This window comes from Toxotes jaculatrix, chromosome 3 (assembly GCF_017976425.1).
Source record: "Toxotes jaculatrix isolate fToxJac2 chromosome 3, fToxJac2.pri, whole genome shotgun sequence".
In the NCBI taxonomy this organism is placed as follows: Eukaryota; Metazoa; Chordata; class Actinopteri; family Toxotidae; genus Toxotes; species Toxotes jaculatrix.
Window position 1 is genome coordinate 9795649 of NC_054396.1, and position 12949 is coordinate 9808597.

At 43.0% G+C, this 12949-nt stretch overlaps 2 protein-coding genes and 3 non-coding genes across 7 annotated transcripts; 1 reads left to right on the top strand and 4 right to left on the bottom strand.

The window, feature by feature from the left end:
* Positions 1–737: 737 nt before the first annotated feature.
* nop56 (NOP56 ribonucleoprotein homolog) lies at positions 738–6489 on the bottom strand. The gene is made up of 12 exons (XM_041034675.1): positions 6365–6489; positions 5561–5650; positions 5357–5471; positions 4774–4938; positions 4320–4518; positions 3653–3840; positions 3178–3329; positions 2873–2973; positions 2254–2402; positions 1928–2049; positions 1566–1685; positions 738–1298 (listed from the first exon to the last, which is right to left on the bottom strand). The coding sequence occupies exons 1-12, from the start codon at positions 6365–6367 to the stop codon at positions 975–977; spliced, it is 1728 nt and encodes a 575-aa protein (XP_040890609.1). The 5' UTR covers positions 6368–6489; the 3' UTR covers positions 738–974.
* LOC121179969 lies at positions 1769–1836 on the bottom strand. The gene has a single exon (XR_005893914.1). It is a non-coding gene; the product is annotated as a small nucleolar RNA SNORD57 (small nucleolar RNA).
* Positions 3448–3579, bottom strand: LOC121179962. The gene has a single exon (XR_005893907.1). It is a non-coding gene; the product is annotated as a small nucleolar RNA SNORA26 (small nucleolar RNA).
* Positions 3987–4122, bottom strand: LOC121179959. The gene has a single exon (XR_005893903.1). It is a non-coding gene; the product is annotated as a small nucleolar RNA SNORA51 (small nucleolar RNA).
* Positions 6490–6508: 19 nt separating the features above from the next.
* Positions 6509–12943, top strand: mlnl (motilin-like). 3 transcript variants are annotated; one of them, XM_041034677.1, is made up of 6 exons: positions 6509–6680; positions 10747–10934; positions 11518–11648; positions 12350–12451; positions 12570–12675; positions 12817–12943. In XM_041034677.1, the coding sequence occupies exons 3-6, from the start codon at positions 11529–11531 to the stop codon at positions 12822–12824; spliced, it is 336 nt and encodes a 111-aa protein (XP_040890611.1). In that variant the 5' UTR covers positions 6509–6680; positions 10747–10934; positions 11518–11528; the 3' UTR covers positions 12825–12943. The 3 variants fall into 3 exon arrangements, with proteins under 3 accessions (XP_040890611.1, XP_040890612.1, XP_040890610.1); XM_041034678.1 differs by lacking the exon at positions 6509–6680 and adding an exon at positions 6690–6769; XM_041034676.1 differs by lacking the exons at positions 6509–6680; positions 10747–10934 and adding an exon at positions 10946–11067.
* The last annotated feature ends 6 nt before the right edge of the window (positions 12944–12949 follow it).

A 12949-nucleotide genomic window follows, 5' to 3' on the forward strand; every position in this document is an offset into this window, starting at 1 on the left:
TTTTGGTTCTGTGGTTTGTGGTGTTGTTAAGCTAATGTTAATCTTTAGCTTTACTTGTGGTGACCACAGCATTGTGTTGGTCAAGACCCTCCAGCTTTTTTTGAAAAACGTTATCACAAATGTGTAGCTGACGTAACTACATTCTGGCTTCCACATCTTTCTCATAACTTCTGAGTCATAAGTTTGAACAGAAATAAGTAGTTATTTTAATTGCAACACTAAACCTAAACCTACTTAGTTATTTTCTTTAACTGATAACATTAATAATAAGGCTGCGTTCCACTCAGGTGTACTAATACAAAGGCTCTATCAGCTTTTTCTCCGTAGCATAACTGCTTGACTTGTCACAGAAGAAATATGGCACCATTGCATTCAAGTCCCCAAGTCCACTGAGTTCCCCCACGTTTATGGTGTGTCAGCTATTCTCAGATTAAATCCCGATGGTCCAGCAGACCTTTACTGTATGCCATCCCACCATCTCCACCATTGCTGTTAAATGCAAATGGTCCCTATAAACCACAGACATTTCACTGGGTCCAACATCCTGTGGAAACTGAGGCACAGAGAAGGCACAAGATGAAGCTTAATGTGCTGCTGATCCAATTGAAGATGTGATGTGTGAAAACTGCCATAACAGGAGCAGTCACTAGTGGACCATTATGATAACACAACCACAGCACTGTAACAGTTTTACAGGTGACATTACTGGAGATAAGTGACCCCACCCTCTCCAAAAGACAACAGACAAGATGTTTTATGTGACAAAAGTTGTAACTGATAGAATTTATTTACAGAAATACAAGTGGATTTCATGGACTTCAAGGCACAGTTATAAGCATCGCTAACCTGCTTTGAGGTTGCCAAAAAAACAGACAACATAAAGCTGCTTTACATAAACTAGCTTCAGTTAAAGAGTAAAATGAATAAAAATAAACTGTACACAAAAATATAGATTCAGTCTTTGCCCACATTCTTTAGTCGGCGTTCTCCTTTTTCTTCTTTTTCTTTTTCTTCTCAGACACAGGTGTTTCTGGAGTCTCTTCGACTGGCTCTGCGTCCACAGTTTCAGTCTTTCGTTTCTTTTTCTTCTTGGCTGGAGTATCCGTTTCCTCCGCTCCATTATCTGCGGCGTCCGCTTCCTCCGCCTCCGCCTTTCGTTTCTTCTTCTTTTTGGCTGGAGTGTCCTCTGCTCCGTTCTCTACAGCCGCGGTTTCCTCTGCTTGGACCTCCATCTCCTCGGCTGCTTGTTTCTTTTTCTTCTTCTTGACTACGGGGGTGTCTGCTTCTCCGTTCTCCACCTGCAGGAAAGCAAGAGAAAGTACTGTTAAGAAAATGCAGGTCGCCATCTTCATTTTAAGATGCCAGTCTTAGATATTCCCAGAAATTAGCCTTTTTTTAAACGATTCAATGTCTGACTCACTTCAGTGATCAAGTCCATTGTTTAGGGCCAGCCAATGGTTCGGAGTCAGGCTACTATAGCATGTCGTACACTGAGACAGGACCACACGTGTGGGTCAAGTCTCAAATCAAAACATGCGTGGCCAGATACTTAAGTTCAGGCTTACCTCAGCTTCCCCGTTGGTTTCGCCGTTTGCTTCAAGTTCCTGCAGCTTCTTTTCACGCTTCTTGCGTTTCTTTTCCTTCTTCTCTAGTTTCCGCTTCATTTCAGCTGCAACATCAGTAGCCTTAGACAAGAGGGGAGGGAAAAAAACAATGTTAACTATGATCAGCCGAACCATCATGTTTTTCTAAAGAAAAAAATAAAGCTGCATCAGGCTCATTAAATCAGTTTTTACCCTCACAGTCACGTCAGGGAAAGACTTGTCATCATTCACAGCAGCGACAGACTCTGAATCCATCACAAGCGCATTAGAAAAAAAACACTGCGACTAATTCACTTGAGCCGTGTCCCGTTGTCCGAGCTCACCTCTTTCACAGCCTCTTTCATGACGTCCACATTTTTCCGCGGCACCTCGCCTGTCTCATAGAAAGACAAACGCTCTTCCACCTGTTCGCGCAGCTTGTCACCGAACACACTTGTGGGCAACTCTGTAATAAACGTTAACAAAATAAAAATCCATCACAACACTAGCAGAAAATTAAAGCGAGCCCATCAGCGTGCTAACAAACGTGGCTTTGCTCAGGAAATAGCTTCTCAACATCAACCCGAGGGATGAATGCTGTTGACGAAAAATATGAGCATCACTGCAATTATGCCACGTGAAATGAAGCTGAAACCATCTTGTGACTCACCAGAGAAACAATCGATACGCGAGGCAATGGTGCATTTGTTCGCCAGGTATCTGGATATGCGGCCTTTGTTCTTGGCGGCGGCGCGTCCGATGAAAGTCGAGTGGAAGATGAGGCCGTATTTGGGGGTGTTGCCACGAGTCTTTAGGGCTCTGTGTGAAAATACATCTGCTTTCACATTCAGGATGAACAGTAAAAACAAACACTAAAATGTTAGTAGTTGCAACACGGAAGTAAACCTGATAAAGGGAATGAGTGTATCTGTCACACTCATTTTAAAGTGCTACAAGCACTATGTTGATGTACACACAACATAGCCAGGCAATTCTGCACCTGCAGTCCCTGGATCCATGTGTGATAAGTGGCACAACAATGACTTAACAGCTCCCTCTTGTGGAGAAGCAACTGAACATGAGCAAATGTGCTGTAAGAAGCTTTTCCAATGTGCTACCTCAGTGCTGTGAGTGGCTGCTCAGACTGTGGGGGTGCATTAGGGGGAGAGGGATCACTCCAGAGGAGACTTTAGAGTTCTGTCTTCTCCGGTCACCCTGCTCTACTCCAGCCCAGCCCTGCCATCACCGCAACCACTTGTTTCCCCAGCAGGGAGGGGGTGCCCCAGTACCTGAACAGGGCCTTCTCTGCTCCCAGGATCTGGACGGTGGAGGCCGGGTACTTGGCCAGGTTGGTCAGACTGCCGGCGTGGGAGATCAGACGAGCTCCCACCTAGAAAAGAAAACAGCGTCCGTCTCAGTGACATCCAGCACAGCTATGACAACAGAATTGATTTTGATGGAAAAGGCTACACTTTCATTTGAGGACCATCAGCACCGGATATGGGTTTCATCACACCGCTTCAGTGGATTGACAGATTTTGGTATACCATCATTGGTCCTAGATCGTTGTCACTGGATTAAAACTTAAACTCACCACTTCTCCAATTAAGGCTGCCAGGTTTGGAGCCACTTGGCTCATCTTAGAGCGCAGGTATTCCTGCAGCTCCAGCCGATAAGCAGCCAGAGACACCACACGATTGGAGAACCTCTCTATGTTGATCAAGTCAATGGGAGAGATGTCCATACCTGAAGAACAATCAGGAGAGGGTGTTGAACAGAGGGACACTACAACCACTACTCACACCTTTACTTTGTGCAGTGGACGTTGCTTCAGCTGTCACTGGTCATTTGAAATGAAATGTGTGGTTGTTTCTCCCGACAGGATCCGCAGTGAGGATTTGTTCCATTCACTACAGGTTTATGAGAGAGCTATTCTGCCCCCCTGTGTTAGGCACCAAGGACAAATATTGGTCCAGGGTGGGCAAAAAAGGGGCACGGTGTGGAGTCTTAAAAATGTGAGTCAGATTAACATTGCAGACCCTTAAAAAGGAAAAATATTGCTTGCTAACCCATGGAGGAGCGTGATGCCTCCAGGATGGCCTGAGCCTTGGCGCCGTCCATCACCACCTCCTCCAGGCTCTCCAGACTCTCCTCCGACAACTCCTTCCTGTTTCCGATGAGCTGAGCCAGGCGGCAGTACATCGAGTTGTCTGACACGATCTTGAACAGCTCGGGGAAGTGGTAACCGTACCATTCACTGAAGAAACAAGGCAGAGACCGTTAGAAAAAGAAAACACTTTGGGAATCCACTGTGTAATAGGGGCAGCACAAGCTGCAAACATATCACAACATCAAATGTACAGCACATTTGATCAGTGACTGCACATGGGGATCAATGGCAGTGGGTGTCTCGCCCAACCGTATTGCTCCACCAGACAACAGCTGGCAGAGCAGATGTGTTAGGAGAGGTTCATGTCCCTCCTGTTTCTATACAGCCAGCACTAGAGGGTGTACTGTCTGTGGTAAGCATTAGGAGGATTCTCTGAAATGAATACTTCACCGATATGTTAAACTATTAACACCCACGGAGTTTCAGTGTTACTGCTGTGGTCACTCAGAATTAGGACATTTTCATGCAATACAGGAAGTGACAGACTAGCGCATCTTTATAGCATAAAAAACATCACCCGCTCAAATAATTTTTTATTTGTAGTGGTGCGATGGACGAAAACCTACCGGACACGCATGGAGAAAGTATTGATATCTTTGTCCAACTGATCCAACAGAGCAATGGACTGGATGATCATGTTGTCCACCCTGTTGACATTGAACTTGACCTTAGCTCTGGAGTAGCTGTGGCCAAGGCCCAGCTGTGCCTTGGAGGCAGCCTGACCAGTCAGCCCCTTCACCAGAGAGTGGAAGTGCAGACGCACACCTGACAGGACAGACAGCAGATACAAGGGTTTGCTGGTGTTAGGTAGAATGCAGGTGAACAGTACATGGCTGTTCCAGTGGCCACATACTGTACCCATGGCTGTTCAGATTTTCAGTATGAACCTTCATGTGTTTCAGGATCACAAGATCACATCACAACAGACCACGTTAATTCCTGTAAATTTTAGAAGTTTGCCTCAAACTTAGAAACACTCTTTCCTCGATTCGCAAAATAAAATGTCAATCAGTTCCTCACCTCTGGTTATCTCAGCCACCACACCACCAGTCTGGATGGAAATGTTAAATTCTTCTTGTAAAGCCGCTCCTATTTTGGCATCTGAAACCCCCAACATGGCTTTCTTCTTCCCAGACCGGGGTAGGTTTGTATCGAGGAACAACTTCAGGTCAGCATGAACCACACCTGCAAGTGAAGGAGGAAGGATTTTTCATTTCAAGCTTTGATTCTTCAGCAAAGTCATTTTGAAAGTAGAACTAATGTGACCTATAATGCAATCAGGTCTGCTAACAATCAGTGTGCAGATCCACATTTTAAACTCACAGCACACTGGAGTAAATTATTTAAATCAGAGCTGGCTCAATTTAACTACCACCATTTTTTTCCCCAACTGGCCTTGGGTAGCTTAAGAACTGAAATCAAAACTGTTCACAGTTGTCGGATCAACATAACACACTTAAATCAAGTGGCTTTCCTCAGATGTTCAGGTTTGACATTAAGCTGTCAGCACATTAACTCAGTGGATTGACAGATTATTAAACATCATTACAAATGAGGAAACATTAAATTCTGTCAGACGGTAGAAAAGGAGAACCCAGCTCACCTTCAGAAACGGCATTCATGTTCTCCAGGGCAGCCTGAGCCGACTTGAAGGGGAAGAAGGCAGCCAGGCTCACCATGCTGTTAAACTTTCCGAGGCTCAGCACGCTCTCCTCCACCTGAATCACATAACCATTCAGTTATATCTGATCCACTCGGAAAAAACAGATTCAACCAAAACACGGAATCGAGGGCAGAGAGGACCCACCTGAGGCAGCAGCATGCCGATCTCTTCCACCTCTTTGACGGCGAACAGAGCGTAGCCCGCCGCATGCTCGAACAACACGTGCAACAACACCTGCCAAAGGTAAATACGTCGCATTAATGAACCAGATAGACAACTACAGATGATAAGTGACGTCTATTAGCAGAACAACCAACCTATACCGTCTGTGAACACTTTATGTAGAACGTTAAGTGTGTTTACCGGTCTCCACGTGGTAACCGTTGAAGCATAACTATCGTCACTAACGTCACTTTAATAAAGCATGTAACACTGCATTTAAACGCAGCAATAACTCTTAAACGTTTGTTCTGGTTTCACTTTAGTAAAGTAATATGATACAATATTTTTTACACGCAGCCACGTCGTCGTCATGAGGGAACCCACGTGCTGACCTGGGCCCGTACGTTAAGTGCATTGAAGCTAACTTAGGCTAGCAGCCCAGCTAACGTTAGCTCAGGAACACCATCGCAAAGTCATGTGCGACGGTTAAAAATTCAAATCACTGGGTTTTATCTGCGGGAATGCGACTGACAAAGCTGATCGTGTTACATCTGAGCAGTGGCAGCCAAAGCAGCTTAAATTAAAGACGCATATTCTAGGCGATGTTAGCCACATGGGTGGCTAACTGCTGCACTCATGCTGAGAGGCCTTCAACTTGTCAGCCGTTAACACATGAAAATAGCAATTTCTGTTATTGAACCGTCGGCAAACACAACGAACTTTCAGTAGTATCATACAGTGAAACAGTCTCTAACTAATTCGCACACTCAGCACCTCTTCTCTTACCATGATTAGTAAATCTCTGCAGCAGCACGCAACGCGTGTCTGCTTCGCTCCCTCTCCTCAGTTAAAAAGGCGACGATCACGTTTCAGCAAAGCGCAGTATGACCCAAACACCGCGATACCAGCGTAACTTCGCGAGACCCGACCGAGAAGCCTCCACCATAGACTGTATGGCCTCCACCTGCTGAGTAAAACTTCTTCTTTGAGGTTTTTGGCGGCAGCTGGCATCCATGGAGTTGCGTTACAGCCATCTATTGGATTAGTCCCACTTTCTGCGTCCCTGTCAACATGTCTGTCTTCTACATATTTCCTGCAAGTAGTGAGCACGTGTTCTACTGTTTCTGTTTGGTGACAAATATCACACAGACCAGATGGATGTTTTCCTGTGACATGGAGAACGCTGTTCAGGTTACTGTGGCCTATTCTTAGCCTTGCCATTACGACCTTCTCTCTTCTGTTGCTTCCCCTACATTTTACTATACCAGTTTTACAGTGAATTGAATATAGATGTCTACATTTTCTTCTGTTGATTCCAGTGCTGTTTGTACTCTTGACTGATTTCATTCCATACAATTCCCTTACCCTCTGACTTAGATAGATATTAGTATCTATCTTCTTTTTTAATAGCTTGCTTTGACAGCCTGTCCACATTCTCATTGCCTTACAAGCCTAATGAGCCAGAACCCACATGAATGCCACTTCAAAACCTTGCCTGCATGTGTTAGCTTATACTAAGTCCTGCATATCCTCCAGAAACACAGTGACATCTCTCCTGTCTCAACCTGAATCACGCACACTGGAAAAGATCTTTCAGATCTTTTCTAATACATATTCTAAGAGCCTGGGCCTGGGTAATATCTAATCCTGCAAGTACTGTTTCTTGATGCACTGATTCTTTTACACTACCATCCTAGATCTAAACAGAGCTATGTATATATATCTGCTCCCAACTCTACACCTTTACACCCATAACACTCCTTATGTGTCCCTTCCATGTTACCCTGGCATAAGATAACACTCCCAAAAATAAAAAACAACTAATGAATCAACTTGATCAAGGTTATTCCCATATAGTCCTTCATTTGATTTCCATTAGATGTAGCGTAATTAAGAACCTCTCCCTCCAAAGCATATAATATGCTTTTTCAACATCAAAAAATACTGCAACTTCTGTTACTTTGAGTGTTTCTTATATTGTTTTATAAACATATCACTAGATCCATAATTTTTTGTCCTTTCCAAAATCCACTTTGGCATTCAGTCATATTTCTTTTCTTTAAATAATACATATGCCTTTCATTTACCATCTCCTCCATGAACTTGCCTATAGTTTGCTGGGTTACTTGGATCTTTACCTGGTTTCCTTATGGGAACAGTCAATGCCTCCTGCCAGCTTGTTGATAATCTTTCTCTCATACCTTATTATATATTTTCAGTGCCCTGTCGAGTCCTTCTGGATTCAAATGTTTCAGCATTATGTAACACAGCCCATCTTTCCCTGGTGCCCTGATTCCAGATTTAGCCAGCACTTTTGTTAACACTCCCTTAGTGCATGGTACACTCAGTTCATGCTCAGTATGATCCTTCTTTTTCATTTGCCGCCACATTTTCATATTTAGCTTTCTCCTCCCTGCACCTTCTTGCCTCCTCAGTCAAGTCATAGAACTATGTAACATAACAAAAGTCTTGACCATTAACTCAGCTTTCTTTCTTAGTTATTGCACATCATTTTCCACACGTAGAGCTGGAATAATCCATTCCCTTCTGTCTCCTCATATCCTTCTAATCATCCCCCAGATTTCTCCTACCAGGGTCTTGTTCCCCACTGAGTCACATTTCTTCCAGCAATTTTTTTGCTTGTCTTATTGTGCTCCTTACTGCTGCCTTGGTTTATTTGTGTTGTATTATATGCTGATGATTAGGAGCCCTTGGCAGTACTTTAAATGCCTTGTTTCTGTTTCTCACTGCCTTTTTACACATATCATCCCACCAAGGAACCACGTTCTTCTCTACTTTGCCTTAACTAGTTGGAATTTATACTAACACAACTTTAATTATGCCTTCCTGTTATCAACAACTTCTATGTCTATATTATTATCTATTTGTTGTAGTAGTCTTTGCTTGTCCAAACATCCACTTTCCAACTCTGCTCCCTGTTATAAGTGGATTATTGGCTCGACTGTTCACAGAGACCTTTTCTTATATCCTCCCATTTCAAAGTCACTATGTTCACATGATGAACTCTTTCCATTACAGATTTAACATCAGATGTTGAATTAATCACTCCTGCTATAAAAGTTGTCATTTTCTTCTTCTCTATCCACATCTTTCTTCTATTAACCAGCTCTTCATTCTCTGACATGTTTCCTTTTTTCACACCCTTGTTTCCTATTCTTATTCTCCTGTCCAGTCCTCTGAACTGCTTCTGCATACAATACATTTTCCTTCTCTCTGATCTGTTGGACCTTTACTTCACATGTAATTGCTTCACATCCCCATTACCCACCACTATGCTGATCTCCACAGCTGCAACACTATGGCTGGACTCCTTCCCCATGCCTTCTATATTCATGATCACCCCCCCCCCACTTAGCACAGCTCCTCTTTCCTTTACAGACTCACCCCCCACCCCCCTTGTCATTCTTTTGGCACTTCTAACCATATTGAAGTCATAACCCCCCAAACTCTTATTACTCTAACCACTATCACTTTTCTTACACTGCTCAGCTTTGCTTTTTATATCTGCCCCTCAGATTTCCATCTCCTAAAATTCTGGCATATTTTATCTCTCTTACTCGAGCTCTAATGATTTTAGTCAGTCTCATTAGATCCATCTTTTTCACACCTGACTCCTCAAACCTATTACATTTAGTTTTCCTGCCTCCCATACTTTACCTCTTCTCACTCTCTTTCCTTCCTTTCATACATCTCTTCCCCATTAATGTCCAAACTGTTATTATCATAGTCACTCTTCCCATCCATCATTTCCTTCTACAGTACAGGAAATCTGTTCCTGGAGAGTGAGGGAGATGTCAGTTGAACACTTTAGTCAGTGAGTCTTATCTTAAGGTCTTATCAGGCAAACATCCATGGCTCAGTCACCACAGGTGTGAAAACAAGACATGGACTGGACATGGTTGTTTTTAGCAACTGTTGCTGAAATGAGAGCAAATTGTGGATTTGTCCAGGACTATTTGCAGGAGCAGATTAATACACATTTGGTGCCCTAGTGAATGATTACGGTTGTAGAGCAGTGTATGTGGGATTGACTGGAAAGAAACTACAGTGCCCAGGTTCATGGTAATGAACAAACATATCACACAGTGCAACAGTAAGGCTTACTGGTGTGTCTTTAATAGCTTTTGATAGATTTTGTTTAATTCACCATGAAGATTTGTAGTTCTAAAATGAATTTAAAAAGGTGCAAAGACGCTACTTCACTGGAGAGATAGGTTTGCAAAAATCCTAACATTAGGCGATGGAAAAATGTTGCACAAGCGTGTGCGTCAGTGCAGTAGTGTTACAGTAAAGTGCTACAGAGGAGATGCAAGTCTGCGCTCATGTACTTCTAATGCAATAGGCCACATACAACAGCGGCAATATTTTGAATTGTCCACTTGTGCAGAGTATTCAGACGACAGTATAAAACCAACCTGCGGTAACATTTCACCATTAAGCAGGAAAAAACATCATTAAAGTTCTTTAGTGCCGTGATGGCTTCCGAGAAACGGGTGCATGTGGGTCTGTTTGTGCACAAGTCTAAATTACTAGCAGGTCATAAATGTTACGTTGTGTTGGATATTAGCTTAGAGCAGAGAATTTATGACTGACCTCTTTGGACAGATTGTCCCCTGGCTGTCACACATACACATACACACACACACACACACACACACACACACACACACACAGAATTGTGTGAAAAGTCCAGTACATTAATAACAATAATCTTTCAGTATTTAATTTGGTGAAAGTCGCACACAGGTTGAACTTTGCTTCTCAGTTAGCGGGAGTCTGTTTTAAGATGAGTAATGGTTTTGGTTTTATCCTTCCTAAGATGTTTGAAGCTTAAATTACTCAAAATGTGTTTATTCACTGTCATGTGTGACAATGTGGGTATAAATAAATGAGAGTGAATAGGGATTTTGTTATGTCATACGAGGGCCCGTCCATTTTACACATAATTCATCTACATCATCACACCTCAATTATTCAGTGTGCGTGGAGCATCCTGTAGGTCACACAAGCCTCCCAACAATATGCAGACACCACAGGGTTCCTCATCAATGTGTCATTTTGTCAATCTTGTCAGAGGCCTATCTACATGTGAGCTTAGTGCTCTAACAAAAAAAAGCCAGATTCCTGAGTGATATGTGTGTTTCCAGGAGCATGGAGAAGAGTGCTTGAAGGAGCCTGTTGAGGAGCGGATGTGAGGGAGGACAGTAAAAAGCTTAGGGATCAGGAGAAGACTTGATATAAAGGCTGACTGGGACAAGCTGCCACTCAGACCGGTGGAGCTCTGCTCATCTTAAAGCACACTTCCCCAAGTAACTGACCAAGGCTGACACAGCACGTGAGTAACACATGGCTTCTTCTGCTTCTCTGTCTCTCGGACTTTCCTTTACCCTCGGTTACTCCTGACGTTCTCCTCTTTCGATGTCCTGCCTTCATTCTCTTACATTTGTGTACAGAGCTGTCTCGCTGTTGTAAGTATGGCTGGTTTACTTTGGCCTCTTATCTGTCGCAGTTTGTTGTTTGTTACTTCCATGCTTCTCCCCCCACAACTCCTCCCACCTCTTTCTTTCCCTATCTGCTGTCCGTTTGTCAACCTCTCCCTTGCATAATGACCTGGGATCCCCTGTATCCTTCTTCTTCTAAACTCAGTTATTGTTTCTGGCACACACACACCCACATACACACACACTGCACCTCATACCAAATACTGTATTTTGACCTATTTTGATTGCCGCCTCTCTTTCCCACTGCTAAAAAAGCATTCCCTAAATTCTGTGAGTGGCCTGGCCTCAGTGCCACTCACCCCTGTTCATGTGGAAACACTGGCTATACTGTACGTCTGCATGAACCTGCTGTTCTGTATGGACTGTGTGCCTATGTACAGTATCTGTACATATGCGTGTAAATGTGTATGTGTCCAGGACGGAGTAGAATGAGCATGCGCAGAGCAGTGGCTGGTTGCGTGGTGCTGGCATGCCTGGTGGCGCTGCTGGCTGAGAGGACAGAGGGACACATCACCTTCTTCAGCCCAAAGGAGATGAAGCTGATGAAGGTAAGCAGCTTGTGAAAGGATTAGTTGGTTTATTGAGTAAGTAATCAATTCGAATGTGTTGGACATTTTTCACTCTCTTCTGACATTTTATGGAAAAAAAAACAGTTGACTGATTTATCAAGAAAATAACTGTCAGATTAATCAATGATGAAAATAGATTTTTATGATGCACAATAATGGAATACTAGGGCCTGATGCCTTTTCAGTGGAATCGTATTAATACTAAAAACTCATTTGAGTTTACATTATATTTAATGTGGGTCTACTTGAGGAGCACCAATTTGATTATACAATGTGATTTTGCATGATGCTGTCTGTAGCTACTTAAACCATTAGTCGATTAATTGATTTGTTGATTACTGGAAAAATAATATGCAAATACTTTGGTAATTGATTAATCATGTCAAATTTTTTTTGCAGTAATGCCCAACACTTCCTCAGCCCAGCTTTTAAATTGGCTGCTTATTTTTGCCTCTTTATCCAACAGGAAAGGTGGAATGAAAAATTCATTTTGCAACATTTGAAATGATAAAGTTACTCAAAAAGAAAAAGAAAAAAATTCAGGTGGCGGATGCCTGCCATGGCAAATTGGTATAACAATCTACTTTTTGATGAGCGATGAATGTAGGTGTTGTGTATCTTCATACTCGGACACTGTCAATTCTCTGTTACCATTACTCTGTTATTATTATCTGCTGCAGGAGCGAGAGGGTAGAAAGGACATGGAGCCTCGGTCGGAGGATGGTCAGTTTGAAGAAGTCACTGTCCAACAGCTCCCTCAGTTGGAACATGGTGGAAATCCTGTGAGCACACATGCACATACTGTACATTGAGTTCAGTCCCAGTGCTTTCATTGGTTTCTAATGGCCCACTGTCATTAGACACAAGCCATTAATGCTTCTCTTGTGTGTGAGTGTCCAGGATAAAACAGTGGAGATCGCTGTCCGTCTTTCACCCAAACAGCTGGATCATGTGGCTCCGGTGCTCGAGGAGATCATCCATGAAATAGTGGTGGAGCGTCAGAAAGGTACAAGCATTTGATTGACCTTGGATCTTCTTTTTATTATCAACAGGTGATTAATAGGCATGGACTTACAAGTGATAGTGCTTTGATTAAATACCTTTTTGGTAACCACAAAGTTCTCTCACTGTCTTTCTCTCTCTGCAGCCAAATAGCGAGGCTGAGGATACAAGAGGATGAATACTGTGTAAATTCTTCAAAAAGCACTGAATGCTCAAATGTTTTACTGTATTTTAATGAATCAGTCAATAAAAGGAAGTCATCATGTTACTAATTAGGG